General features: G+C 34.9%; 3 protein-coding genes across 4 annotated transcripts in view; 1 reads left to right on the forward strand and 2 right to left on the reverse strand.

The window, feature by feature from the left end:
• Positions 1 to 4,478: 4,478 nt before the first annotated feature.
• LOC144424493 (zinc finger C3H1 domain-containing protein-like) overlaps positions 4,479 to 24,492 on the reverse strand; it is a 68,723-nt gene continuing 48,709 nt past the window's right edge. Inside the window, exons 7-11 of the mRNA XM_078113852.1 lie at positions 14,429 to 14,573; positions 13,994 to 14,147; positions 13,240 to 13,347; positions 12,516 to 12,711; positions 4,479 to 4,586 (exon numbers count right to left, since the gene is read on the reverse strand). Of these exons, the coding sequence (XP_077969978.1) occupies positions 4,479 to 4,586; positions 12,516 to 12,711; positions 13,240 to 13,347; positions 13,994 to 14,147; positions 14,429 to 14,573 (711 nt within the window). The remainder of the gene's footprint in view (positions 4,587 to 12,515; positions 12,712 to 13,239; positions 13,348 to 13,993; positions 14,148 to 14,428; positions 14,574 to 24,492) is intronic.
• Positions 5,972 to 12,331, reverse strand: LOC120335721 (uncharacterized). The gene is made up of 2 exons (XM_078114064.1): positions 12,080 to 12,331; positions 5,972 to 11,997 (listed from the first exon to the last, which is right to left on the reverse strand). Exon 2 carries the CDS (start codon positions 11,755 to 11,757, stop codon positions 6,427 to 6,429), a length of 5,331 nt encoding a protein of 1,776 aa, XP_077970190.1. The 5' UTR covers positions 11,758 to 11,997; positions 12,080 to 12,331; the 3' UTR covers positions 5,972 to 6,426.
• On the forward strand, positions 14,611 to 23,848 carry LOC144424520 (uncharacterized). 2 transcript variants are annotated; one of them, XM_078113900.1, is made up of 4 exons: positions 14,611 to 15,535; positions 15,906 to 15,977; positions 16,177 to 16,403; positions 23,034 to 23,848. In XM_078113900.1, exons 1-4 carry the CDS (start codon positions 15,217 to 15,219, stop codon positions 23,223 to 23,225), a joined length of 810 nt encoding a protein of 269 aa, XP_077970026.1. In that variant the 5' UTR covers positions 14,611 to 15,216; the 3' UTR covers positions 23,226 to 23,848. The 2 variants fall into 2 exon arrangements, with proteins under 2 accessions (XP_077970026.1, XP_077970025.1); XM_078113899.1 differs by lacking the exon at positions 23,034 to 23,848 and adding an exon at positions 16,833 to 17,248 and having other exon boundaries at positions 15,253 to 15,535.

The raw sequence follows: 24,492 nt of genomic DNA on the forward strand, positions 1-24,492 counted from the left end.
GGATCGTAATTTGGAGACGGTAAGATGTAGCGGATGTTGCTGGGACACAGAGGTAGCCAACTTTTGGGCGACAACTGCGATATTTGATAAGTTTTTTTGTTTCGTTGACGTTGGCACGTGTCCTTCACCCGCGTAACCGAGCGAGGGGGGGGGGGGGAGTATAAAAATATAGTGAAGTTTGCGATGTCGTAGCAACTGCACATAGCAGTTTATACATTTATGTGAATGACCAGGTGAATATACCCCCTGTCCATAGGTTTCAGTCCCTTTATACAACTTGATGTACAGTAGGCGAACAAAATTAGTTACCTCCATATTTGTACACACACTTTTGGAGCGAGGTTTAATCATGGTGTTAAAATCAGTAGAAAAGACTAACTTCACATCCACGGAGATATTAGGATTATCAATTCGTTCTTTGCTCGTAACAGTAAGACAGAACCAACGACTAACATACCTGAAGAGTGCTAACAAAAATAAATGTAGACTCCTCGAACCACAATCACCTAAGACAGGCCTGGCTATGTTGTAAAGTTGGTAATAGATACCGGTTTCATGTCATATTACCAATTTCAACGAGTTACGTTTACTTTTGGAAATCAGTTGAATAAAACAATCAACTGGTTTAGTGTTCACTATTTTGTTTTAGTTGGTAATATATTATCTACTGCTAGAGATTCTCGCATCGATCCTCAAAGTCAACACCACTATAATTTATGAGAACATTGATACCTAGTTTATACGCGGAAAACGGGGACGCTATATTTTTCGAACTAGTAAAACTGTCATCGATTGTTCTGCAGTCCTATTCCCTTACTAATGTGGCGCCCTAGTTTGAAGAGTCTGATCTAGACATTGACTCATTGAGCAGATATGGGTAAATATCTAAACCGTATGGTACTACTTTATGGACTTGAAAACTGCCTTGGACGTCTTTTCCCAATGTAACGAGATCCAGGCAATAACCAGTTTGGTAAAAAATGCACATAAAGTTACGCAAATGTATTTATTAAAAAAAATTAATAATATGCAATCAAAAGCATTTTTGCTTGCAGTGAGTGTCCAAGTGAAAAATGGAATCACGAAATACAGAAAAGGGGCAAAGCAGTGACGGAAACATAAATACAAAGACTGAAAAAATATAAAATAAACTGCTGAAGATCAAAAAAAATGTTGCATCTTTTAAACTTCCAAATTTGCAGAAAATGAGATATTCTAGACAAGGATCTTCTCACAAACTCGACAATAATTGAGCATCATTCACAGGAACAAATTGTATGCACAAAACTTTGGTTCAGGTCGGAAGGAATCATCCAGTTTCTTGACAATATTCTGGTGCAGAATTGATCTTCACAAACACTTTCCATCAATTCGTTAAGGTTACACTTAAACTAAGCAAGTAGTCCTACAATACACCAAGTACTGCATAAAACAAAACAATATTAATTGGCATCTGCGAAGCCCATGAAGGAGCCGAGATGCGAAAATAACAGTTCATGTTTGTTGTAGAACGGAACCTAGTGCAGTATTAAACAGTACTGCAGAATATGAAAATCGAAGATATACCTGAAAAAAATAAGTGGCAAAGATGTGTAGAAAAGATTAATGTTATGAGAGTTTTTTTTTATATTCTGCTCTATCGAAATGGAAGAAAAGTTTGATTAGGACAAAGACAGGCAACCACCCTGCTGTATTCTAAGGGCGCCCACTTCCGAATACCCTACATTTCTATTTTCTGATGCAAAATATACTGTATAATGTAAAATATTGAGATGCTTAATATAGTAACAAAGATAACCAACCACTCTCACCTTTTTATTGCAAGAAATTAACTTAAGGAGTTTTGGGCAGAAGACATCCTGCATCCATCTGTAACCATGATGAACATCGAATCTTTTCCGGAATAAAATCTTCAGGTTTCGCATATGTTTTCAGAGTGGTGAGATACTGCAGTAACAGAGAAAACGTATATTAAAACAAATAAATCGTAACAACATTGTGTAAAATGGAAAGGAAAATAGAAAGAAGATTAACGAATCAAACAATCCACAATGTCAGTTCTTCTTGCGGTTTCAATACAAGACATGTTGAGTAATTTCCGAAGCAATCAAAACACCTCCAACAGGCAATGCAAGAGGGATTTCAAATATCTGAAGTTACTATAAACTTTATCTGCATCTCTTAACACAATACTCTATCCTGTTGTTACTAAACTGTTCTGATGAAGAGACTAAATACAAGTCGATATGAATATTTAACCTGAAGTTTTAGATTGGATGTTTCCTAAATATGCATGTTAATATTCGATAATAGGAAGAAAAAAATCCAGGAGCCCTAAGTCTGCTGAAACTATACTGAAATCAAATGAATATGAGTTTCTTATTACTTTATAATAGGACATTCCTAAAATAGTGTGAGAAAGAATTTTGAAAGAAAATTTCTTTATTTTTCTTCAGAATGCAAAATAATAGGAATGTCCATAGAATTCAGACACGACGAAGCCCGGGTTTCAGGGCTATAACATTCAGAAAACCCAATTTACTTCATTAAAATATTGTGAACAAATTGTACAAATTCAAAAACTTGAAGATTCCAGACTTCAAAGTCAAAAATAAAAGAATGACGAAATTCAAGCAAAGGAATAAATTAACAGTTTAAATGATTTGGTTTCTGCAGACGAACTACTTAACTTTTATGCTTTTGTGTCGGTGAATCCATATTCACTTAATGCAAGAATGCTGTAGTAAGAGTGGAGATAACTATCCTAGTGATTCAAAAGTCTTGATGCACACTAACACAAATATATTTCTATAACGTTTCGTCTGACATTGAACTTGAAACAATGATGACAGGCTTTCAAATCAAACTGAAATGCTAGTCTTTCATCCAGCAAGATTATTAAAACTTCTGGTGTATCACTAGCAAAACAAAGCAGTTTTACAATCCAACACTCTGACTCTTGATTCATTGAAATAAGAAAGTGCATCTGATTTCAGTACTAGTTTAAGAGAATGAACATTTAACTGTGGCAAATACAAGACACATTCAAAAATCTCATTCTATTAAAGCTGGAAATTTTCTACCTGCATCTTAAGGACATCTGAAATTAAAACTCCCATAATAGCTAGTTCAAATTTCAACTCATAATCTGAAAGTATGAAAATATGACCCACGAAGAACTCTAAAATGAATGCAATCAAAATAAATCGATTTTACGTACATTTGCAAGAAGCCACATGGTCCCAATTTTTGTATGAAATTATCACTTTACAAATATAACAACTTTCTAATTGCACTCACCTGTTGCCCAGGAAACAAAGTTTAAAACATTTTACTAGTTAAGAAAAATTTATATTTACATCAGTCCACAGCTCACGAGAATACGGTACTGCATCCACAGACCGCCGGGACAGATGTATTGCCTAAAATAGGGATTATTTTCAATAAACATAATTGTCACTTTGTCAATTTCACAAAATCAAAACTTGATACCCGTACCTTTGATATTCTTCCACGAGAGAAAAGTGACGAGACTGATCTAGATCATTTTGTGAAAAAAAAATATAGAAATTAATAAGTTGCCTCATGAAACTTTTATAAATCAATTACAAAAAGGATTTAAACATTTAACATCTAAATACTTGGATTTACATACAACTCGTAAGAAAACATGTTGATTACCATAAAACTTGAATAGCAAATATATCAAATATCATTCAAAAAAGATTATTCAAGATTTACTACATTTTCCATATCATCATGTTTTGACACAATGTAGTTGAAGTTATCCTCCATAATATGGAAACGATTGTTGAGTCATCTCCAAAACTGAGAAAATGTCGGCAAGCCCTGGAATATAAAAATATATTCCATAAAATTTGGAATATCCGAGTTAATGTTCCCGAAACCTTGATCTAAAATGCTGATGAAAGTACAGTCGAAATTGAAAAACCAAACGAATATTATTTTTCCATTACAAGATAATTTACAAAGACTGTGTATATCAAATACTAATTCTAAATGCCTATGAAGAACGCTAAAGCTAAAATGTTTCTACAATAACATTTCTAAATTTGGTATACTCTAATGGTCCCTTGTTTGATTGAAAGATTGTTGTGAAAGAAACCCATAGAATATAAATTCAAAAATTCACCAAATCAAATACAAATATTTATAAACTTATTTAAATAGATGTTGCATACTAGTTGGCGCTCCCGAAGTATGTGGACCAAAATAGCAGACACCGGAACGTAGTACGTGTACTAGGTTAGGGTTAGGCCATATTTTTATGCCAATTTTCCTTATTTTAGTTCTACTACGAGTTCAGGGACTAGGCAAGTGACTCCTATACTATGTACCTGAAATTATGGCCTAGCCCTAACCTGGTACACATACTACGCTCAAGTGTTTGCCATTCTGAATCACATACTTCAGGAGTACCTACTAGTTTACCTTCCAACAAATCACCATTTATCCACTTACCTCAATAACAGTGGAACATTATATGGCATCAGATCAGTAAGAAAATTATAAGCAGTTGATATGTGTTGCCTTGTATGAAAGCATGATAAGTAGATAGACGCAACCTGTAGTTTATAAAATACTAAAATCAATATTATCATGTAAATACTGTCATTATCAAAAATCGATCGGTCTATGCAAAATATTTAGTATCCTAAATGAGTTTATTATCATTAAGCAAAAAAGCAAATTCACAAAAATCTTTATTATTCCGAGAATTAGACATAAACATCTATAAAAAATAAAAATATATCAATTTTAATAAACAACTGTACACTTACTATTATTATGTATCATGTTAGAATCTAGTAACCTAGAGCAGTGGTTCCCAACCGCCGGTCCGCGCAGCTTTTTTGCCGGTCCGCGAGAAATTTCGTAGTTTGGTTGTTTTAATGCCGTCTCAATTGCTATACCGAAGACGAGGTTGCGTTTATTACGCAATTTCTCTTCCGCCGTCATATTGCCACATCTTGGCGACGTCTTTCGGGACATCTTATCCCCAGGTAATAACACTTCGCTTTTTCGGCTCTGATTCGTCGCGAATGCGCGCCATCGAATCTCGCAAGAATCAGAAACCTAAAAATTGGCACGTGTGTTTTTCTGTTCTTCATGCTTTGCCCGATTAATATGACTATCCATATAAAACTTTATGCATATTTCTTTGTTTAAACAAAAATACAGTCAAGAACAGTATAATATTCTAGTAAGATATGAACTTGTTGCGACCCTGCAGGTGGTCACGACTCACGAGACGCGCAAAAAAGCATGGACCGCAGAGATCCATGTATTTCGAGCAGGCACAGTAGGATTTTGGGCCAAGTTACCGACGACTTTGTCATTTCATTGTAAATTCATTTTGTTTGAGACGTCAAGCAACTACAGTGGGATTAATATGATAAACTCGATGAAAAAGAAAAAACCTCGATTAAAATTGTGATTATACTTTACAGTTTAGATTTAAAAAAGTATCACAGTCACAATTTATGATATCCCTCGATAACGAATACCCATCGCTAAGTAATCGAGCAATCAAACTGTTGTCCGTATTTTCAACTAGTTACTTATGCGTTAAAACATTTTCATCATCAGCTTTAATCAAAACGAAGCAGAGAAATCGGCCACACGCCGCTGCATAGCTACGTGATGCAGAAACTTCTTTGAGGCCTCGTTTACAATCCTATATTTTTCATGTGAGATTTTTTTATGCTGCATTTCATATGCGTAATGAGTGTCCAGCACTGCATTTGATTACGCAAATATATGGTATTATTTTGTTTCACTCATTTCAATTTTTGGCTGTCACATTATTCGATATTTTTTTTTTGTGTGACATGTTTTTGGGTGTGCCTTTTATGTCCAGGAGCATATTTAGTTTGGATTTCTGCCCATTGACAAATCACCCTTGCCTACTATGTCTCTTTAACTAATATCCCGAAATGAAACGAATAGATTTCTCCCAAAGTGATTTAATCCAGATATCAGTAAGACAAAGTGACCTGACAAACAATAAAGATGAATATTAAAATCAGTACAGGCAACCAGGCACAATACAAAGCAAGAATATACCAATTCACTTACATTTAAATGAGACTTTGTCAGAACAGATTATCCCAATGTAAGAAACTTAAGAAATAGAATATTCATACCCAATGACTATAGCACCATTAACAAGCTTATGAGAACAGATCTAAAGACAGACTAAAGCTCTAGACATTTAACCATAACAAGAAGTAATCAAGTAATCAGCCAATAATCGCGATGCAGTGAACCATACGTAAACACACCAAAAGTAAGTAGTACCAAGATAAATCAGTCAAATGTTCAAACCACTCCCCCCCAGTCTATGAATGCAATGAAAAAGACGATAATATTGAACATTGTTGATTCGGAGTAACTGATATGAGATTAGATGTCTTTCAACCCACACTGTAGCTCTTCTTTGGTCGCAATTAGACAAAGTTTATGTATTGGTCGATTGTATAAATTCCCATCGCTGTCTTTGATTGTAACACTTCTCACCAAGCCATCTGAACTGGGCATAATGTTGTGAACCAGTGCTTTTTTCCATAAACCTCTGGGTGCACTTCCGCCTTTAAATCCAGGTTGAAGAATTAATACGTAATCTTCCACTTGAAGATTGCGTCTTGTTCGAAACCATTTGTTAGCAAGTAATAGCTGAGGCGGTATGTGTTTCATCCATGTTTTCCAGAACACCTCAACTCTGTTTTCCGCCACTTTTAGCATGTCTCGTGGATTGAATCTCTCTTCTTGTGTAGTTTGAGGGACTACCTGCTTTTCATATGGATGTAAAAGAGTATTGCCAGTAATACAATTATATTCCAAAGGGTTTCCATCTGGGAAAAGTGGTCGACTATTGATGATATAAGTAATTTCGTTGAGAACAGTTGTCCATTCTTCGTAGGTCATAAGAGCCCTGCTGTAATTCACCACTGATGCATCGAGTGCTTTGCGAACCGAGTTGATAAGCGATTCTACTACTCCATTCATATGTGACGCGTAAGGCACATTATATTTCCAATCAAATTTCGTTTGATTCTCTGCCATCTCATGTTGAATCAACTGAAAATTCCATTTCTCGATCCATTCCTTGATAGGCGTTTGACTAGCTTGAAATGTAGTACCTCCGTCGGAAAATACAAAAGCACGATGAATTCCCCTTATAGATACAAATCGTCTCCATGCCCGAAGGAACGAATTAGTATCCAGAGCCAGACACAGTTCCAGATGAATACAACGAGTGGTTGCACATGTAATAATTAAAACAGACGCGTTGATAACTACATTTCGAGATTGCTTTACTTTCAAGTATCCGAAAAAATCCATTGCTACAGAATTGAATGGTGCCATCTGTGGTTGCATTCGAAATGAAGGAAGTTCTCCCATGCGTTGCTGTAGCAACTTTCTACGACGAATCCTGCAAAATATACACATTGATGCTATTGATTTTAAGAGTATTCTTCCACCAATAAGAACAATACCGTCATTCTTCATATTTGCCAATATAACTCGATACCCTTGATGTAAGACCTTTTTATGATAGAACACTCCAAGAAGACGAACGAGGGAATGTTCGCCCGGAAGCACGACTGGATGCTTCATTTCCATATATAAATCAGTTCTAGTCAGTCTTCCACCAATACGAAGAATTCCGTGAGAATCGAATAACAAGTCTAATTTCCATAGAGTTTTGACAGCCTTCCCAAATTCATCAATCATAGATTTTTGACAAATTCTGAATATACACAATTTTGCTTTCTCTATGTATTGTACGACATCGGCAGGTTTAAATTCCAAATTGACAAATGATTTTTGCTGAAATGCACCCTTCATCCAAGCTGTCGCTCTTAGCAAGTCTTGCCATGAAGAAAAATTATCCGCTAAATCATTATCATTTTGATAAGGTAAATCTGCTTTAACGACGTTGAATTGTCTTTTTCCGCGATATGCTTTTGACTTAGTTGGTGGTTTTTCTTCCAATATTTCTTGACGTAATTCATCTAATTTTAAGTCATCATCATTCGGCCAATATTCCATTGGTTGCCTTAGAAATTCAGGTCCTTCATGCCAAATTGTAAGCTTCTTGCAGGAAATAGGTTTTGTTAAACAATCTGCAGCATTAAGAAGACTTGGAATGAATTTGACTTCTTTTGTTAGATTCTTATGTGTATCTTGAAATTCTTGTACTCTTGAAGCAACGAATGGTTTGAATTTTCCAGATTGGGAATTCAACCAATAAATAACAACTTTGCTGTCTATCCAGAAATATTTGAATGCAATATTGTACGGTAGTGCTTTACTTATTTCATGCACCAATCTGCTCATGCCTATTGCTCCCATTAGCTCCTTTCTTGGAGTACTTTTGTGTTTGAGTGGCGCCACAAATCCTTTTGCTGCAACGAATGTTAGCTTAACTCCACCTGTTGTAGGCCACCGTAAGAACACACAAGTGCCATAGGCTAAATCTCCACCGTCTGAAAATGCGTGCAGTTGAGGAGGTCCAGTTGTGTTTTCAGGTTTTAGACGTCTTGGAGTTGAAACTTGAGCTAACTTGGACATTTCTTGAACATTGTTATACCAGCATTTGACCACATCATCTGGCAAAGTTTGGTCCCAGCTAAATCCATCTGCCCAGATCTTTTGAAGATCTATTCTATACTGCATTGTGACTGGAAGTAAATAACCCAGAGGGTCCCACAATTTCATTACACATGCTAATGCTTTTCTTTTAGAAAATCCTGTTTGCATGAAAGAAATGTCTTTGAATTTTGAACTGAAACTGTCATCAGTTTTATTCCAGGAATGACCAAGAACATCAACAACTTTTTCACCAGGATTTTGATCTACTTCAGGATGGTTTGAGTTCCAAATCTTTATAGAGAATTTTCCACGAATAAGTATTTGATCAACATCATTGATAACCTTGTTTGCAAGAATGTGATTCGAAACAGAATGGCTGACGTCATCAATGTATGTATCTTTGTCCAATACAACAGCTCCAAGAGGATGATCTTTTCGAAATTTATCGGCTAAAAATTTAATTGTAAAGCATGCCAAGTCAGGACTAGATTTATCTCCGAACATAACCCGAAGCCATTGAAAGATTGTTGGTTGCAACGATGAATCACCATAGCGCCAAAGGAAACGATGAAATTTCTGATCGACTTCTGCCATTTGAATTTGATTAAACATTTTCGATATATCACCAGCAATAGCCACACTATCAGCTCGCCATGCCATGAAACATCTGAACAAAGAATTCGCAAAGCTGGGGCCTTTCTCTAAACCATCATTGAGACATGTGCCCTTAAAAGGACACGCAGAATCAAATACTATTCTTAATTTTGTTGAGGTTTTATCCGGACGCTCTACGATACGATGATTGAGGTACCATGCATTTTCAACTTTAGCCGTTTTCGTTTCAACCGGTGTTAGTCGTCGTACCACGCCTCGCTGAAGCAGATTTTTAATCTCCATATTATACTCTTCCGTTTTTCCTTTTCTATACAATTCTTGTTCCCGTTTTTTCATTTGTTCATACGCCTTCTCAAAATTGTTGTGCAATTTTTCTGGGAAACCAGGTTTCCATGGCATTTTGACACAAACTCGGCCATCAGCACTAATATTGGTTGTCGCTTTTACATGTTTGATAAATGCTGATTCTGCAATTTCTGAGTTAGAACAAACACACAAAGTTGTGGGTTGCACTCCAAGAACTTCACCATGGAAAAACTTGCGCAACTCTTCATTTTCTAATGATGAAAAACTATTAATATTTGCTACATGATTGAAAGATCGTTGCGGTGCTTGAATAATGCCTCCATATAGATAGCATCCAAGAGATGTGAAAGCTGCTGAAGGATGATTATCGGGATCAATTGGCGAACGTAATGTATGCATTGTTTGAATTAAAGGTGCATAATCTCTACCAACAAGAACATCGACTGTTTTTTGCCCAACTGGTATTTTATCCTGAATTCCTCTTAGATAATCAAACTGTTTAAGAATAGATGGCGGAATTGGTGTAACATCGTGACAAGGTTTTCTCACAGCCGTAACTCTGATATCGAATATCTGGTCTCGTGAAAGAGGTCTAACTTTTAAATTATAATCTTCAGAAGGTTCTTCATGAATGGCTCCTCCTGCGACACCAAACCGAATTGTTCCATGACCTATTGCCTTTTGTTTCAATGATTTTGCAAAATTACGTCTTACCAAAGAATGGTTACTGCCACCATCAAGAAAGAAATTTGCCTTGATCCATGTTTTGTCACTCGCCTGCACTTCTGCAACAAGTAATGGAGAATAATCCAAATTAAAAGTGCTCAATTGTCTTGAATGCATCTGAGATTGGTTGAATACTGCTGCATTAGAGTGAATATGTTGACTTTCCAAATTCGAGTCGTTCATACCAGAATTTCTCATTGTATTGTAATTTCCCTGTACGTTTCCGGGACATAATGACCAATGATGTTGTCTTCGGTTACAATTTACACAGCTATCGGCTATTGTTCTTGCACAATTTCTTGCAAAGTGAGTTCCTAGACATATAAAACATCTTCGATCATCTGCTATAAAGTTTTTTCTTTCAGGAATTGATAGGTTTTGATATTTGTTGCAGTCTATAAGGCGGTGCTGAATTCCACATCCAAAAATACAAGTGACTGTCCTTCGACGTGGCTGAACTGAACCCATGTTATCATTCTCGTCTGTAGCATGATTAACCGTATTGAAATTAGATCTTGGCGACTGGTTTTGTCTCGGTCGAAACCTCATATTCTCGCTTTGACTGATAAAGTTACCAGATATTTCCAACGCTGTAGCTTCAGATCTCAGAAAATTCGTTATAGATTCCAAGTTATGATTACCTTTGCTGGAACTATTATATCGCAGTGCAGTGTCTGCATCTAGACACTCTAAGGCTCTATTGACAGAAATAACCGAGTTTGCATCCTGTTTTAACCCAAGATCTTCCATACGTCGGCAGAAGAGAGAAATTTCGTGAGCTAGTCGCCTAAGGTTCGCTGGATTACGAGAGGTCTTATATAAAGGTTTTATTTGCTCGTATTGCTTGATTACTTCACGTTGAACTACTGATTTAGGAATACGCTCTTCCAGGCGTTCCCATACACTTGAAATTGATTTACAGTCACATATCATTGTTTGATATTCGTTTGGCATTGCACCATTGCGTAAAAGCCATGAAATTTGCACTAAATCATCCGTAATTCTAGCATGGTGCATTATATGTGTGAAACGTTCTTTCCAGGTATAAAAGTCTACTTTTTGTCCGTTCCAGCATGGCGGATCCATACCACATAACTTAATCATAGGAGGATCATTATTATAATTGTTTTGAGTGGTTACAAGAGATGATATCACCGGCTTTATATCTAGTTTGTCTTCATATTTCTCAAAATCGATTGCAATCTTGTTTTCCAAACGTAAAATTTCTTCACTAAATTTGGATATAACGGGTTTTTCCTCACTTTGTGTAGTACTGTCTTCTTCAATTAGAGCCAATTCCATAGTATCAATTAGACAGACCAAAAATGCTATTTTATCGTTAGCATCATGAAACAGTATTTTGACCTTTTCAAAATCTCTTCTTTCCAGAGAGTGCTCAAATCGTGTTAAAATTCTTTCCAAATTTACTTTGAGTACCGGAAACTTACTCTTGAGTTGTTTGAAATTCTGACCTTGAAAATATTCTGCCATTGTTAGTTGGCATTCTTGCTTTGATGTATTGCTGAATCCTCGAAAGGTTGAAGAAGAACTGCTTGATTCAGACTCCAGTTTGTAGGTGTAGGTGCAGTATCATTAAATGTCACTAGTTTGGATTTCTGCCCATTGACAAATCACCCTTGCCTACTATGTCTCTTTAACTAATATCCCGAAATGAAACGAATAGATTTCTCCCAAAGTGATTTAATCCAGATATCAGTAAGACAAAGTGACCTGACAAACAATAAAGATGAATATTAAAATCAGTACAGGCAACCAGGCACAATACAAAGCAAGAATATACCAATTCACTTACATTTAAATGAGACTTTGTCAGAACAGATTATCCCAATGTAAGAAACTTAAGAAATAGAATATTCATACCCAATGACTATAGCACCATTAACAAGCTTATGAGAACAGATCTAAAGACAGACTAAAGCTCTAGACATTTAACCATAACAAGAAGTAATCAAGTAATCAGCCAATAATCGCGATGCAGTGAACCATACGTAAACACACCAAAAGTAAGTAGTACCAAGATAAATCAGTCAAATGTTCAAACCAATATTGAGTGCCCTACATTGCATTATTTTACGCAAATATGTTACATTTTTTATGTTCCAGTCATTTTAATTTTTTGCCGTTCCGCAAGTACATTCAATTTAATTTTACCGGTCCGCCAGGTAGAAAGGTTGGGAACCACTGACCTAGAGTACATCATCGCCAATAAGTACACATTATATTTCTACCTGATTATGAAATGTGTAGTCAGAAAATCTGGCATCAGAGCTGAGCAATTCATCAATGGCTAAATCTGGAGAACAAGTTGTTATGCATCGACGAATAACTGCAGTAAAATTCTTTAGCCATATTTGACGCGTTTTTACAGTTATTGTTGTTGGTTCGACTAGTTTTGAGGCAAGATGCTGACGATATAGAAGATATCTGTAAAGGAAATTTGATATAAAAAATGGAATCGGGATATTTTTTTTTCCAAATGGGAGATGCTTTGACCATTTATGTAGTAGTAGTACTTGCATATTTATCCTGGAGGAGAGAAAAGAATGGGAATGGAACGCTTAGCACAATGCGCCACTGGATATCATCAAGATGTCAAAGGTGATGTGACAATTGAAATTTTAAGAAGTCGCTTAGACAATTTTTAATTCAAGATTCTCAGGCATGGCTGGAAACATTATCTAGCAATTGATTAGTTTTTTCGTTGTCTCCAAAACTTGGGTACAAATTAAACAATTGAATGATTATTTTGTCTTACTAAAAGTTTTAATTCAGTTACAAGGATCAAAAATGAGTCCTGAGAAGAGAAACTAAAATTAGCTATCAATACTTTTGCATTTTACAATGATGGTATCAAGAAGTATCCAAATAAGTATTTCGAGGAAAATGAATTATTTGAATATACTTTTATTTTTATTATTAAAAAAATTTGCGAATCTGATTATAAAGTCCCACCTTAGCCATATTTGTCTTCTATCATTTTCATCACCCACATCCACAATTGCCTTTTCATAATAATCCAGTATAACGTTGACAGATTCGCTGGATAAATCGAGAATTACACTGAAAAGAACATGATACACCATAAAGCATTGTTCAAAAATGAATAGAATCCAAATAAGAATTCTATTACGATTTCCGTAATCACAAACATTGATTGAGTGGCACATCAGGATATTTCTGGATCTACAGGGTGTCCATAAAGTCCCTTTATGATTTCAATTTTGTTACGAAGTCAGTTCTGAATATATCTTAACCAGGTTTGTTGTTTTTCAATCAGTGAATTCAAAAGTATTTTTACTTCATCGATCTCGATAAGTATGTTGATAGGTATTTGTTTGTTTGTTTGTCTGTCAGACACTTTCGTATGTTACGCGATATCTCACGAAAGCAAGGTTGAATCTACTCCAAATTTTGCATGTGCATTCAATATATATTGAATCAGAAGCCTATTGCTTTTGGATGAATTATGTCGTATAATTAGCAAGTTATTAATTAATTAGTGATGGGACATGCGGTGTCGCTATTTAGTCAGAGCGAAGGAATCGAAACCGCAGAGACGGTCTCCGATTGCTAGCTAGTTTAATACATCTGAGGGCCGAAACAATATATGACATCGATAAATACCATTTGCAATATTAAAAAAAATTGAGACACCCAATACATCTTAACACTCATAATTTCAACACCCTTGATCTATTTCACTTACATGTAAATCATCCATAAATATGCTTTGTTCTTCCCAACAATTTTCCAACTAATTCCCGGTAAAAGAGAAAGATGTTTGTCAGTTAATGAATCCGATAATCTCAATAAGTAGTGAAATAATTTCTTCAATTCTGATAAATTAATCACATCTATATCTGAAAAAGAAACCAAAATGAAGCTAAAATTGAGAACCTAATATTAATATTAAAATCATGTCATCACTTAGGGTGTAATAAACTAGGCAATGCCGAAACCTGGTAACTACAGGGTGGTGGCTAGAAAAACAGTACCAACCTAAAACAACCAAGAACCTAAAAGAAAACACACATTTTATTTGTGGTGTCATGTGACCTTCAAATTTTCTGCTTTTTTATCGACCACCCTGGTGTATTTCACATGATGAATCTTGATTTTATAAAAACTACGAAACTTTTACCTATTTTCAAATAAGCTGAAGCACAAGTTTCAAAATACAAAAGTGCAGCATCAATGTCCGATGATTCTTGATTCAATTGAAACAAAGCTGCTTCATAACAAAGTTTTGCATCATATGGATTTTCTGTCACAGCTTCTTCAAAGACCTTTAAAAAAGTAATATTAAATAGATAAGATCTTCTTGCCTGTTTGTCCTATCCATGACTGTTATAATATCCCATTAAAAATAAGTATGCATTAACGATTTGACATTTCTCATTTATTACCACAAGAAAAATAATTTTTTTATTTTTTCAAACTTAACATAATAATTTTGATATTTCAGTGCCTTTTTTATGCTTTTAATGGCTCAGTTATAGTTACATAGTTTATAGCTTTTTCAAGCTGCAAAATAACATTTCAAACGCCCAAATATCTGTTTTTCAGGCACTTCGTAATTTTCTCACACAACACATTTTGACAACAATACCAAACACGCAGAAATTTCACAGCCAAATAGCATGGGAAACAAGTTTTTCGCAGTTTCCCATGGCAATTCAAAACACTTCACGACAAAAATAGTACTTTTGTAGCCATTCAAATTTAATGAATGGAAACATTCCAACCTCTGAAATCTAAACGAATGCAACAATTCAATATAAATACTTTGCTTGCTACAGTAGTACAGTCGGCTGCTTAATGCAGTAGGTTGGCATGCATAGATGTATTTGCCTCAACTTTATAAATAACAAATAGTAAGATAGAAGTTTCATTGAAATGGAATTGCAACTTGATTAATTTTAGACAGAAATGTATGCTAGACTGCATTTGAGTTTCAATTCTAATGTTTGCTTTAAACAGGCGTTAAATATGAGTAAGGGTATACCATATTGGATGTTTTTGAGCATTCAATTGCTCGTCAACCAAGTATATTGCAATCAAAGAATTTGCATGCAAATTGAAAATGTCAATGCAGAAGAAACCTACCCAATTCCACCACAACGAAGTTCACAGGGTGTTCCGGGCAAACGTGGGCCACCTGGTGAAATTGGCCCAAAAGGATCACAAGGGCCCAGAGGCCCAAAAAGAATTGTCGATTATGAAAGAATGAACGCAGCAATAGAATCAGGTAATTTAACTTAATATTTAATTCGTTATTGATTGTAAGCATCAGTGGGGCTTGTATAAAGCCTTGTTTGAGTGGAAGATCTTGCAGATTTCCCTTTAAAGGAATATATTGAGGTTTACTTCTTATTGTATATATATATAGTTTAAATGATGATATAATGACTGTTCGTATGAATGGACTTCGTATAGATAAACCTAAGAATGTGGTTTTGGCAGAACATCCAATAATATTCCGTTGCAAATCTATTCACTTATTCATTGGTATTAAATTGAAATAAGGTATCCCTAACATTGATTCATTTAAAAATTTAGTTTGTTTGATTTATACTATTAGTTCAGCGACCCATACTTTTATATGTAACTTGTTGCAGCGATAAATGATCTGCGGACAGAAACGGAAGAGAAGATGAATAAAACTATGAATGATCTTCAGCAGAGGATGGGTAATAGTTACTAAACTATAAGTTATGTAAAACTGTTTTGTTAACATTACATGATGAATTTTTTGTCAAGGAGTTCTCAAACCTAAAATGCAAACTGGAAACATAAAAATTGTTGGGCAAATAAAATTCAGAATCCAGAATTCCCAACATGAATTTAATTCATTTTTAAATAGAGCCAATTGAAAATTTCATTTTCTAGATAAAACAGTCAGCTGTGAAGTCATTCACAAGAATAATTGTTATCGGATGATACTTCGCGAAACCCAAATGAATTTTGACCGAGCAACACAAGCCTGTAGAGATATTGGGATGAATATTGGATACATTGAAGATGAAACACATTACCAAAAAATAGCAGAGTTAGTCAGATCAAAATCAACATCACCTGGTACGGGATACTGGACAGGACTATTGTACAAAAACTCAGTGAGTATTTAAATTTGATTCATAACGAATATGGTGAACCAGCAAATATTTATCATTTCTATCACATTAAATTATCATTGACTTATCTCGGATTAGGCTCAGAGCATAGTGCCAAGCATTAGGAATACGCTTGCCCCAGCACCTCTGATTACCCTGCGTGGGTTGGATGGTCCAATCCTGTGTGGGATAACTATGTACAAGATAATTGCTGGACTTCTCGCTTCCATAGGGTGGTTCACATAACCACTGTCCACTGGTCAGTTACAGCTTCCTTCACCGTCAAGTTCATGCATCAGAAAACTGGCTAACTAATCCCATACCCAACATGACTGGTACCCGTACAAGAGGCTGCGGTTCCCCATATCAATATTAAGTCGCCTTATCGCCTCACCCTTGATACATATGTAACTCCTATCCTATCTATTTCAGCAACTTGTGACACTTTCTGGAAATCCATCACCGTTCACTAAATGGTATCCGGGTACACCCAATAGTGGTGAGCAATACAAAAATGTGTACATTTATGTCACGAAAGATACAGGAAATGTAAAACAGGGCATGTTTAACTACATTCCAACAGCCACACGACCTGGAGTGTTATGTCGAATCATGCATACTTAAGATCATATTAAGAAGCATTGTCTACAGATTTCTTATTTGTTAACTTCTCCGATCACACAATACTACAATGCTAGTTATATTGACAATGTCCAAATTACATGAATCAGTTGTTCCCCTGATTACAGAATTCCATTTTTTTTATTTCACGATTTGATTATAATCTTGCTTGATATCAATTACATATCAAGTGAATATGGTCAAAATTAATGTTGTGTTTTTTTTTGGTACTGGCAACAAATATATAAATAATACAAAATTAAAATAGTATGGTCGAAATAAAAGAAAGAGATGAGAGAAGCATATTTGATTTTTAAAGTACGGTAGTAGTTTTGCGGAAAACATCAAATTTTCATTTCAAGGCAGTCGAAGGATTAATTGACTAATTAATTGATTAATTCCAATAATATACCTGTGTGGCAGATAAGCTGTCGCCCTTCTTCACCAAAACATCTGCCCATATTATAGAAATATCAGTCACTCCCTTTTTGATCTGGCTTATCGTTTCCTCATTTATTGACAGTTTTTGTATCGCATTAGTCATAGTTTTACACAAAAACCTGTAAAACCAAGAAACTCATTCAAACTCATTGAAAACTCATTCAAACTTTTCCTCTTATTTCTAGAATCTTATTATTTTCAGGAACAAATTATTAAAGTTACAAAATTTCTGACATTACATTTTGATGAATATGGAATAAGAATTTACATTTAGTTTTGAATTTGCGATAATCTTTGGAATAGAAAGACATAAATCAGAATGATATGTTTTACTTTTTAATGTATATATACTATGTAAATAAAATCATTTAGTTAATCAGTTGTTTCATTCGTCGATATTGGGCTGATTGGCCATTGTGAAGAAACCAAATACAACGAAGATCACATCATAGGGGAAAATGCAACATAGAATTCAATGATAGAAATGAACAGGTTGTAAAGTACTGGTTAGGATGACAATCAATAGAAGTAAAAAAGAGAATTCCCAATTCTTACTTGCAACTATTAGCAACGTTGTCCCATTTTTGCTGAGATATTTCCAATCGCAATCTTTCCCGAAGTAACTGTAGAGCTGATAATGGATCTTCAGTTAATGAAGAATCCTTAATAGCAACTGAATCAAACATATAGTAAATTTAGGAATAACTTTGAAAAATCAGAAAATACAAACGACAGAACTGCCCAAATGAGCGAAGCCATTGAAGAAATCATATATTTCAAAATTATTAAAAAATTAGTTGTGAACGATTATTCACAATATTTAATTACAGCAATGAGATGATGCCTAATTTAGGTCGTAATTGTAATTATATCGATTCATACCCTACAGACAGAACAGAAGATATATGGCCTATTTAACTCATGATGACGTCACAAATATAAAAAAAAAACTAGTAAAAACAATGTTTATGCTATTCCTAATATTTTCAAATTTTATATGTGTAAATTTTTTTATCTTATCAAACGAAAAAATTCAAAAATAATTTCATAATGTATTTGGAATGATAAATTATTTAATTTGGCCACCCCTGACCCGTACCATTATCTGAGTGAACAGGTCATAAAATGTAGAGAATCACCCCTAATGGGCATATTCGATAGTCCATTAGGCTACTCACCGTCAAGGTCAGCATGCAGGTTAGAATAGAAACTTTCGTCACGTTTATTCCTTGAATTAAAGTCAAGCTGAACTTCTAATCCTGGATAAACTTTGATCCCGAGATAATTTCGAGCATTGCATGCAGAGCTAAAAGTGACAAATAAATGATATGTTTTTCTGCTCAATATAGAAATTTGACTCACTCACAAATTCAAAGTAATTACGAGAATAACGGATTCAGGTATTTATTATCACTGTGCATGAAAAATTCAGTCAGTTTTTAAAGTCTAAATTTGACTAGGCCTATTGAAATTTCGCAGGAGTAAATGAGAAAACAAGGACACATAAAAAGGAGTGCTGCTTTGAGAGCAATAGGATAGAATGTTTCATATTTGGTAGGATATTGTGGAGGAAAAAAACAATAAAACAGCTTAATAACCACATTACACACCCTAACATATCCTATTATTCGATTGCTAGTCTACATTATGTATGGGGAAAAGGTAACCAATTGATTATTTGAAATAGATAATGTGGATGTGGATAAAACTTGGCATTTTTGGACGCTCACTCGCAACTTCCGCTGCCTACAACGCCCTGTACAGGTAGCAATTGGGAACTCACTCAAACCCAATCAAAATTTATGAAGCTACTGCTATTCGAACGGCCCCGGATCTTCCCAGTTAGGCATTGAATTTTTATAATACCTTGGGTGAGGTGGGACTTCTGGGGCATTAACCCAAGATGTTTAATATTATTAAAGTAAACATAAAACTCAATTTTTGTTACATTACCCTATATTTGGAAAAAAGCACTGTGGAAGAGTATTGAAATGCACAACGTTTAAATATGCCAACCAGGATGATTAAGATCAGTCGACGTCAAACATCTATTCGAAGAAGATGTAGAAAAGGTGAGAAATTTCTGACATTGTTGAGAGAATTCTTTTACTGTTACCTGTAGAAATGTTTTCGAATGTTAGAGGGGCAAAAGTCGTAAAAAAAGGTCAGTCTAGATAAGGGTTATTCAAAATGAACCCTCCGATCCACTAGGGGACCACAGAGAGTTTCCCTCTGGGCAAAAAGCACTTTCACTAGGTTTCATTCACAATGACGATGCCAGATCTAGTTGCTCTCAGTCACGAACTATACATATGGATCGCTATACTATTTCTCATTGTTGTTATTCTTGTTGACATTATTTGGAAAAAATGGCCAGTACTGCTAGATTTCTCATTTTTAGTACTTAGATAGAAAAAGTTGCAAATTTGCTATTGCTTTTATTTTATTTCTCAAATTTTTCTATGAGACCATTATATTTACGAAAAAATTTTAGGGCTTTAATTAAAGGGGACACTTTTTTATTTCATCACACTGGTCTTTTTTGTCATAATTGGTGCTATGATGTCTTAAAATCTTGGTACCAATACCGTAACCTTTGATGCACAGAGGGTCATATAGAAATGGTTATCTGGCCAGATTGGTTCAACAGTTATTGTTAATATATACCTTCAACATTGGAGCATTAATAAACATCGTTAGTCAAATGAACTTAACTTATTGAGACAATGTAACTATTTATTACGAAATTCGAATGATAAGAAATATACTTGAAAATGATTATATGTGATCAAAAAAATAATTCTTACTACAACAATGGTAAAACCTTTAAAAATTTGGCGATTATAATAATTGAAGTTGAGTTCGTTGCAACACTGTTTGCAAAAGCCATCTTATAGTAACATCTGGTGATAAACCATTTACAGGGATCCCACCTTATAAAGAGAAAGAATATTGATAACAAACAACAATAAAATTTACGAAAAGGTCCCAAAGTCAAAAACAAAGTAAAAGAATAACGTAAAAATCCCCTTCAACATTATTCAGCAAGTTTGAAATGAGTTGATCGTAAAGAAATTCCCTTTTTACAACATTTAAATCCTACGTCGGAAGCTGTAAAACAAGTCAAACAATCTTGTGGCATTATGGAATTAGAGGGGTAGCAAACCAACTCCTGGCTAACTACTTGACCAATAGAATGCAATTTGTTCAAATTGGTTCATACTGTTCTCTTACCTTGCCTGTGCCCTCCAGGGATCTTGCTTGTGTCTCAACATCATTCTTAATTTTTTCTCAATGATCTTCCCCACAGTTTCACACTATTTTCAAAATTGTTCGCTGATGACACAAACCTTCATGATAGCGACAAGTCTCCGGATGTGCTTGAGTCCAGAGTGAACACTAAAATACAAAAAAGTAGCAAATTGATGAAACTTAAACTGACATTGAATGTTGAAAAATCAAAAACTATGCTATTGCGGTAAGGATGCTGTATCGGCTCAGGTTTTTCTCTTCAATTTCAACTTTGTACATGGTTTACTTTGTCTTGTTCCAGTCTCATTTGCAATATGGAATTGTAGCTTGGGGATCAGCTAAGAAAACCATTCTACGTAGAATCGAGATAATTCAAAACAGCGCTATGCGTGCTGTACTCTTTGCTGGACCAATGTCAAAAATAAACCCCCACTACCATAAGATGCAACTAATCAATATGGCAGATATTTATAAAAGCGAGGTATTAAAACTCATGCACCAGCACCATAAAACTGCCTACTGCATTTTGTCAAACAAACCAGTGTACACTCTTGTGCAACTCGGTCCGCTGCCAATAGCCCATACTATGTGCCTCGCTATTCCACCAATCAGCCAATTGTTCTAGATTTATATGGAATGAGTGTTATCTTTATTTGTCCATGTTTTTTATAATATGCTATCACCATCACCATCACCATAATTACCGTACTTTCATCAACACTGTGGTTTACTTTGTTTCCAGTATTATTTGCTCCCCCCTGACAGAGCAAAATAACTCCAGTATGACTTTTTCCCACAAGTATTTTACCTCAATATCCTCAAGATTCCTTAATAGGCTATCCATCATCATTATATAAATTCGCATAAATGTTGTATTTTTACCCAAATAGTATGTGCACCTTGCAAGAGTCATAGCACAAAATAACTTTATAGCTTATGAACTTTTCCAATACTTGGATAAAGGCAAACTTCATTTAATATTCTGTTACCTTTAATACTATAATAGTCAATGTTCCATAACAGGCTAATCATCATTGTATCATTATATTCCATATACGTTGTTTAATATTTTCCAATATCATGTGTGGCATCGCAATCAAACTTAAAACTGACATTTTTCACCTAAAATCCAGTTTATGTATTTCTAGTTTCCACTATTGTTGCGGAGAATCCCCTATGTGGTTATATCGATAAGCCTTGTCACCTCTGTGAAGCTACAGCTGGTAGAAATTTGACTTTCGTGTGCAGCCATCGATGTAATTTCGTGATGTAATGTACGTACTTTTGATAAATAGGGGTATCTCCAACAGGGGAGTACCACAATTTCATAGTTCGAGTAGTTTTAGGTTCAAGGTGTGTGAAAAACTTTAAAACCCTAAATGATCTTCAGCAGTCAGGGTAATAGTCAACTAAACTATCAATTATGTAAAACTGTTTTGTTAACATTACATGATGAATTTTTTTGTCAAAGAGTTCTCAAACATAACATCAAATGCAAACTGGAAACACAAATAAGATTTGAATCTAGAATTCACAACAAACAGAACAAAATGTAATTTTCATTTTCTGAATAAAATAGTCAACTGTGATGATTCAGAATCGAGAATTTCCAACATGAATATAAATTATTTTCAAACAGAGATAACTAAATTTTTCATTTTCTAAATATAATAGTCAACTGCGAAGTCTTTTACAAGAATAATTGTTATCGGATGGAACTTCGCAAAACCCAAATGAATTTTGACCAAGCAACACAAGCATGTAGAGATATTGGTATGAATATTGGATACATTGAAGATGAAATACAGTTAGTCAGATCAAAATCAACATTATCTCATACAGGATACTGGACAGGACTATTGTACATAAACTCAGTGAGTATTTAAATTTGATTCATAATGAATATGATGAACTACTGCTTCTTCATCATTTCTTCTCATTAGATTATCCATGATTCAGCTCAGTTTAGGCTCGGCGGTGTGTATAACATGATGCTAAGCGTTGAGAAAATGCTTGCCACCCACAGCACCTCTGATTATCCTGCGTGGGTTCGCAGGCCCGAATCCTGTGTGGGTTAATTATGTACAAGATGAATGCAGGACTCTTCGACTTTGTAGGGGGATTCACATAACCGCTGGTCGGTTACGTCTTCCTTCACCATCAAGTCCATGCATCCAAGAACAAAAAATGGCTGACTAATCACATACCCAACATGAACTGTTAATCGGACAAAAGGTCAAAGTCTTCCATATGATTATTATTAAACTGCCTTATTGTCCCCCCCTGATTAATATGTAACTCCTATCTTATTTATTTCAGCAACTTGTGACTCTTTCTGGAGATCCATCACCCTTCACTAAATGGCATCCAAGTAAACCCAATATTGGTGCGCAATACAAAAATGTGTACATTTGGGTCAATAAAGGTACAGGAAATGTATACCAGGGCATGGATAACTACATTCCAACACACAAACAAGCTGGAGTGTTATGTCAAATCATGAATACTTAAGATCAAATTAACAAGATCGGATTAGCAAGCATTGTCCACAGAGTTCTTTTCGTTAACTTCTCTGATCACACAATACTACAATGCTAGTTTTATCGACAATATCCAAACTCAATAAAGCATATGATGAACTATTTAACTTCATGAATAATCATTTTATTTACAATCATCGATTCTGACTTATATAGGTGGCATTGTGTTTTGCTTTTTGTTTTCATTGGCAACAAATATATAAATATTAAAAAATAAAGAAATACAATATTTATAAAATATAGAGATGGGGGAAGTTAAAGTACAATGATACCTCGGTAGTGGAATGACCTGGTATCAAGGCTGTCCAAGTGAACCAAACATTCGAAATCGAAACGCAAATTATTCGAAGCGTTTTTCGGCCAATTGGGAATCACCAAAATTTGGTACATAATGCGCCTCACGACCACCTTTGCAGCGCGTTTTCCACCGAGCAAGCAAAAACGTATTTCTATCGCTCTCTTTGCTGTAAAACGGTGTCTCTCTTATTGCCCGGTGACATGTAATCATCCATTTCATGCATGGTCATAAATGAAAAGTCATCGGTAACAAAGATCTAAAGATGACGTTTTTTGAGAGAACACAAAAAAAAGGCAATTCAATATCAACAAAGACGCCAGTTCTATAAATAGAATCGATTTGTAGCTGTAGAGTCAGTAATCATAGGAACATGGTACAGGGCTGAGACATATTCTGGAGCTTGGAGGTACAATTCCTTTTTTCAATGAAATTTGTTATTTCTTCTAATGGCAATACTTTGTACTGTATTACCCATCTATTACTATGACAAATAATTGCACGCTTGCATAATGATGGCTGCTGTACAGCAACAATATGGTCATCAAACTAGCTCTGAATTTGTGAGTTCCCGAAATGCAATTCTAAATTTTTTGGGCAACAGTTATATCTACATTAATAGTTGTTTATCATTTTGCTGAAAATTAAACAGAAAATCTTGAGTTAATAATACTAATGATAATAGGATAAAAATAGCAAATACAGGATTTGCATGCCCTATTGAAACTCAATCCATTAAAACTGAGTAAATAACGCAATGATGAAGGTCTTTGCAATTTACAACTCTTAAAACTTGATAGTTTCCGAAACCCTAATATTTTGACCAGTTCAAGGAGGCTCGTGATCTCCTTTTATAACTCTGGAAACATAATTATGCAAAATAGTAGCAATAATTTAGATGTAACTGCACATTCGTTATAACACTATCGAAGAGGAAGTTTTT

The sequence above is a fragment of the Styela clava genome, chromosome 6, assembly GCF_964204865.1.
Source record: "Styela clava chromosome 6, kaStyClav1.hap1.2, whole genome shotgun sequence".
Taxonomy (NCBI): Eukaryota; Metazoa; Chordata; class Ascidiacea; order Stolidobranchia; family Styelidae; genus Styela; species Styela clava.

Excerpts from the sequence above, each read along its gene's own strand:
- LOC120335721 (XM_078114064.1), bottom strand. The coding sequence starts at position 11,757 with ATGGCAGAATATTTTCAAGGTCAGAATTTCAAACAACTCAAGAGTAAG.
- LOC144424520 (XM_078113900.1), top strand. The coding sequence starts at position 15,217 with ATGTATGCTAGACTGCATTTGAGTTTCAATTCTAATGTTTGCTTTAAA. Across the intron at positions 15,978-16,176 it reads TGATCTTCAGCAGAGGATGG|ATAAAACAGTCAGCTGTGAA; the intron begins GTAATAGTTACT and ends TTCATTTTCTAG. Across the intron at positions 16,404-23,033 it reads GACTATTGTACAAAAACTCA|CAACTTGTGACTCTTTCTGG; the intron begins GTGAGTATTTAA and ends TATTTATTTCAG.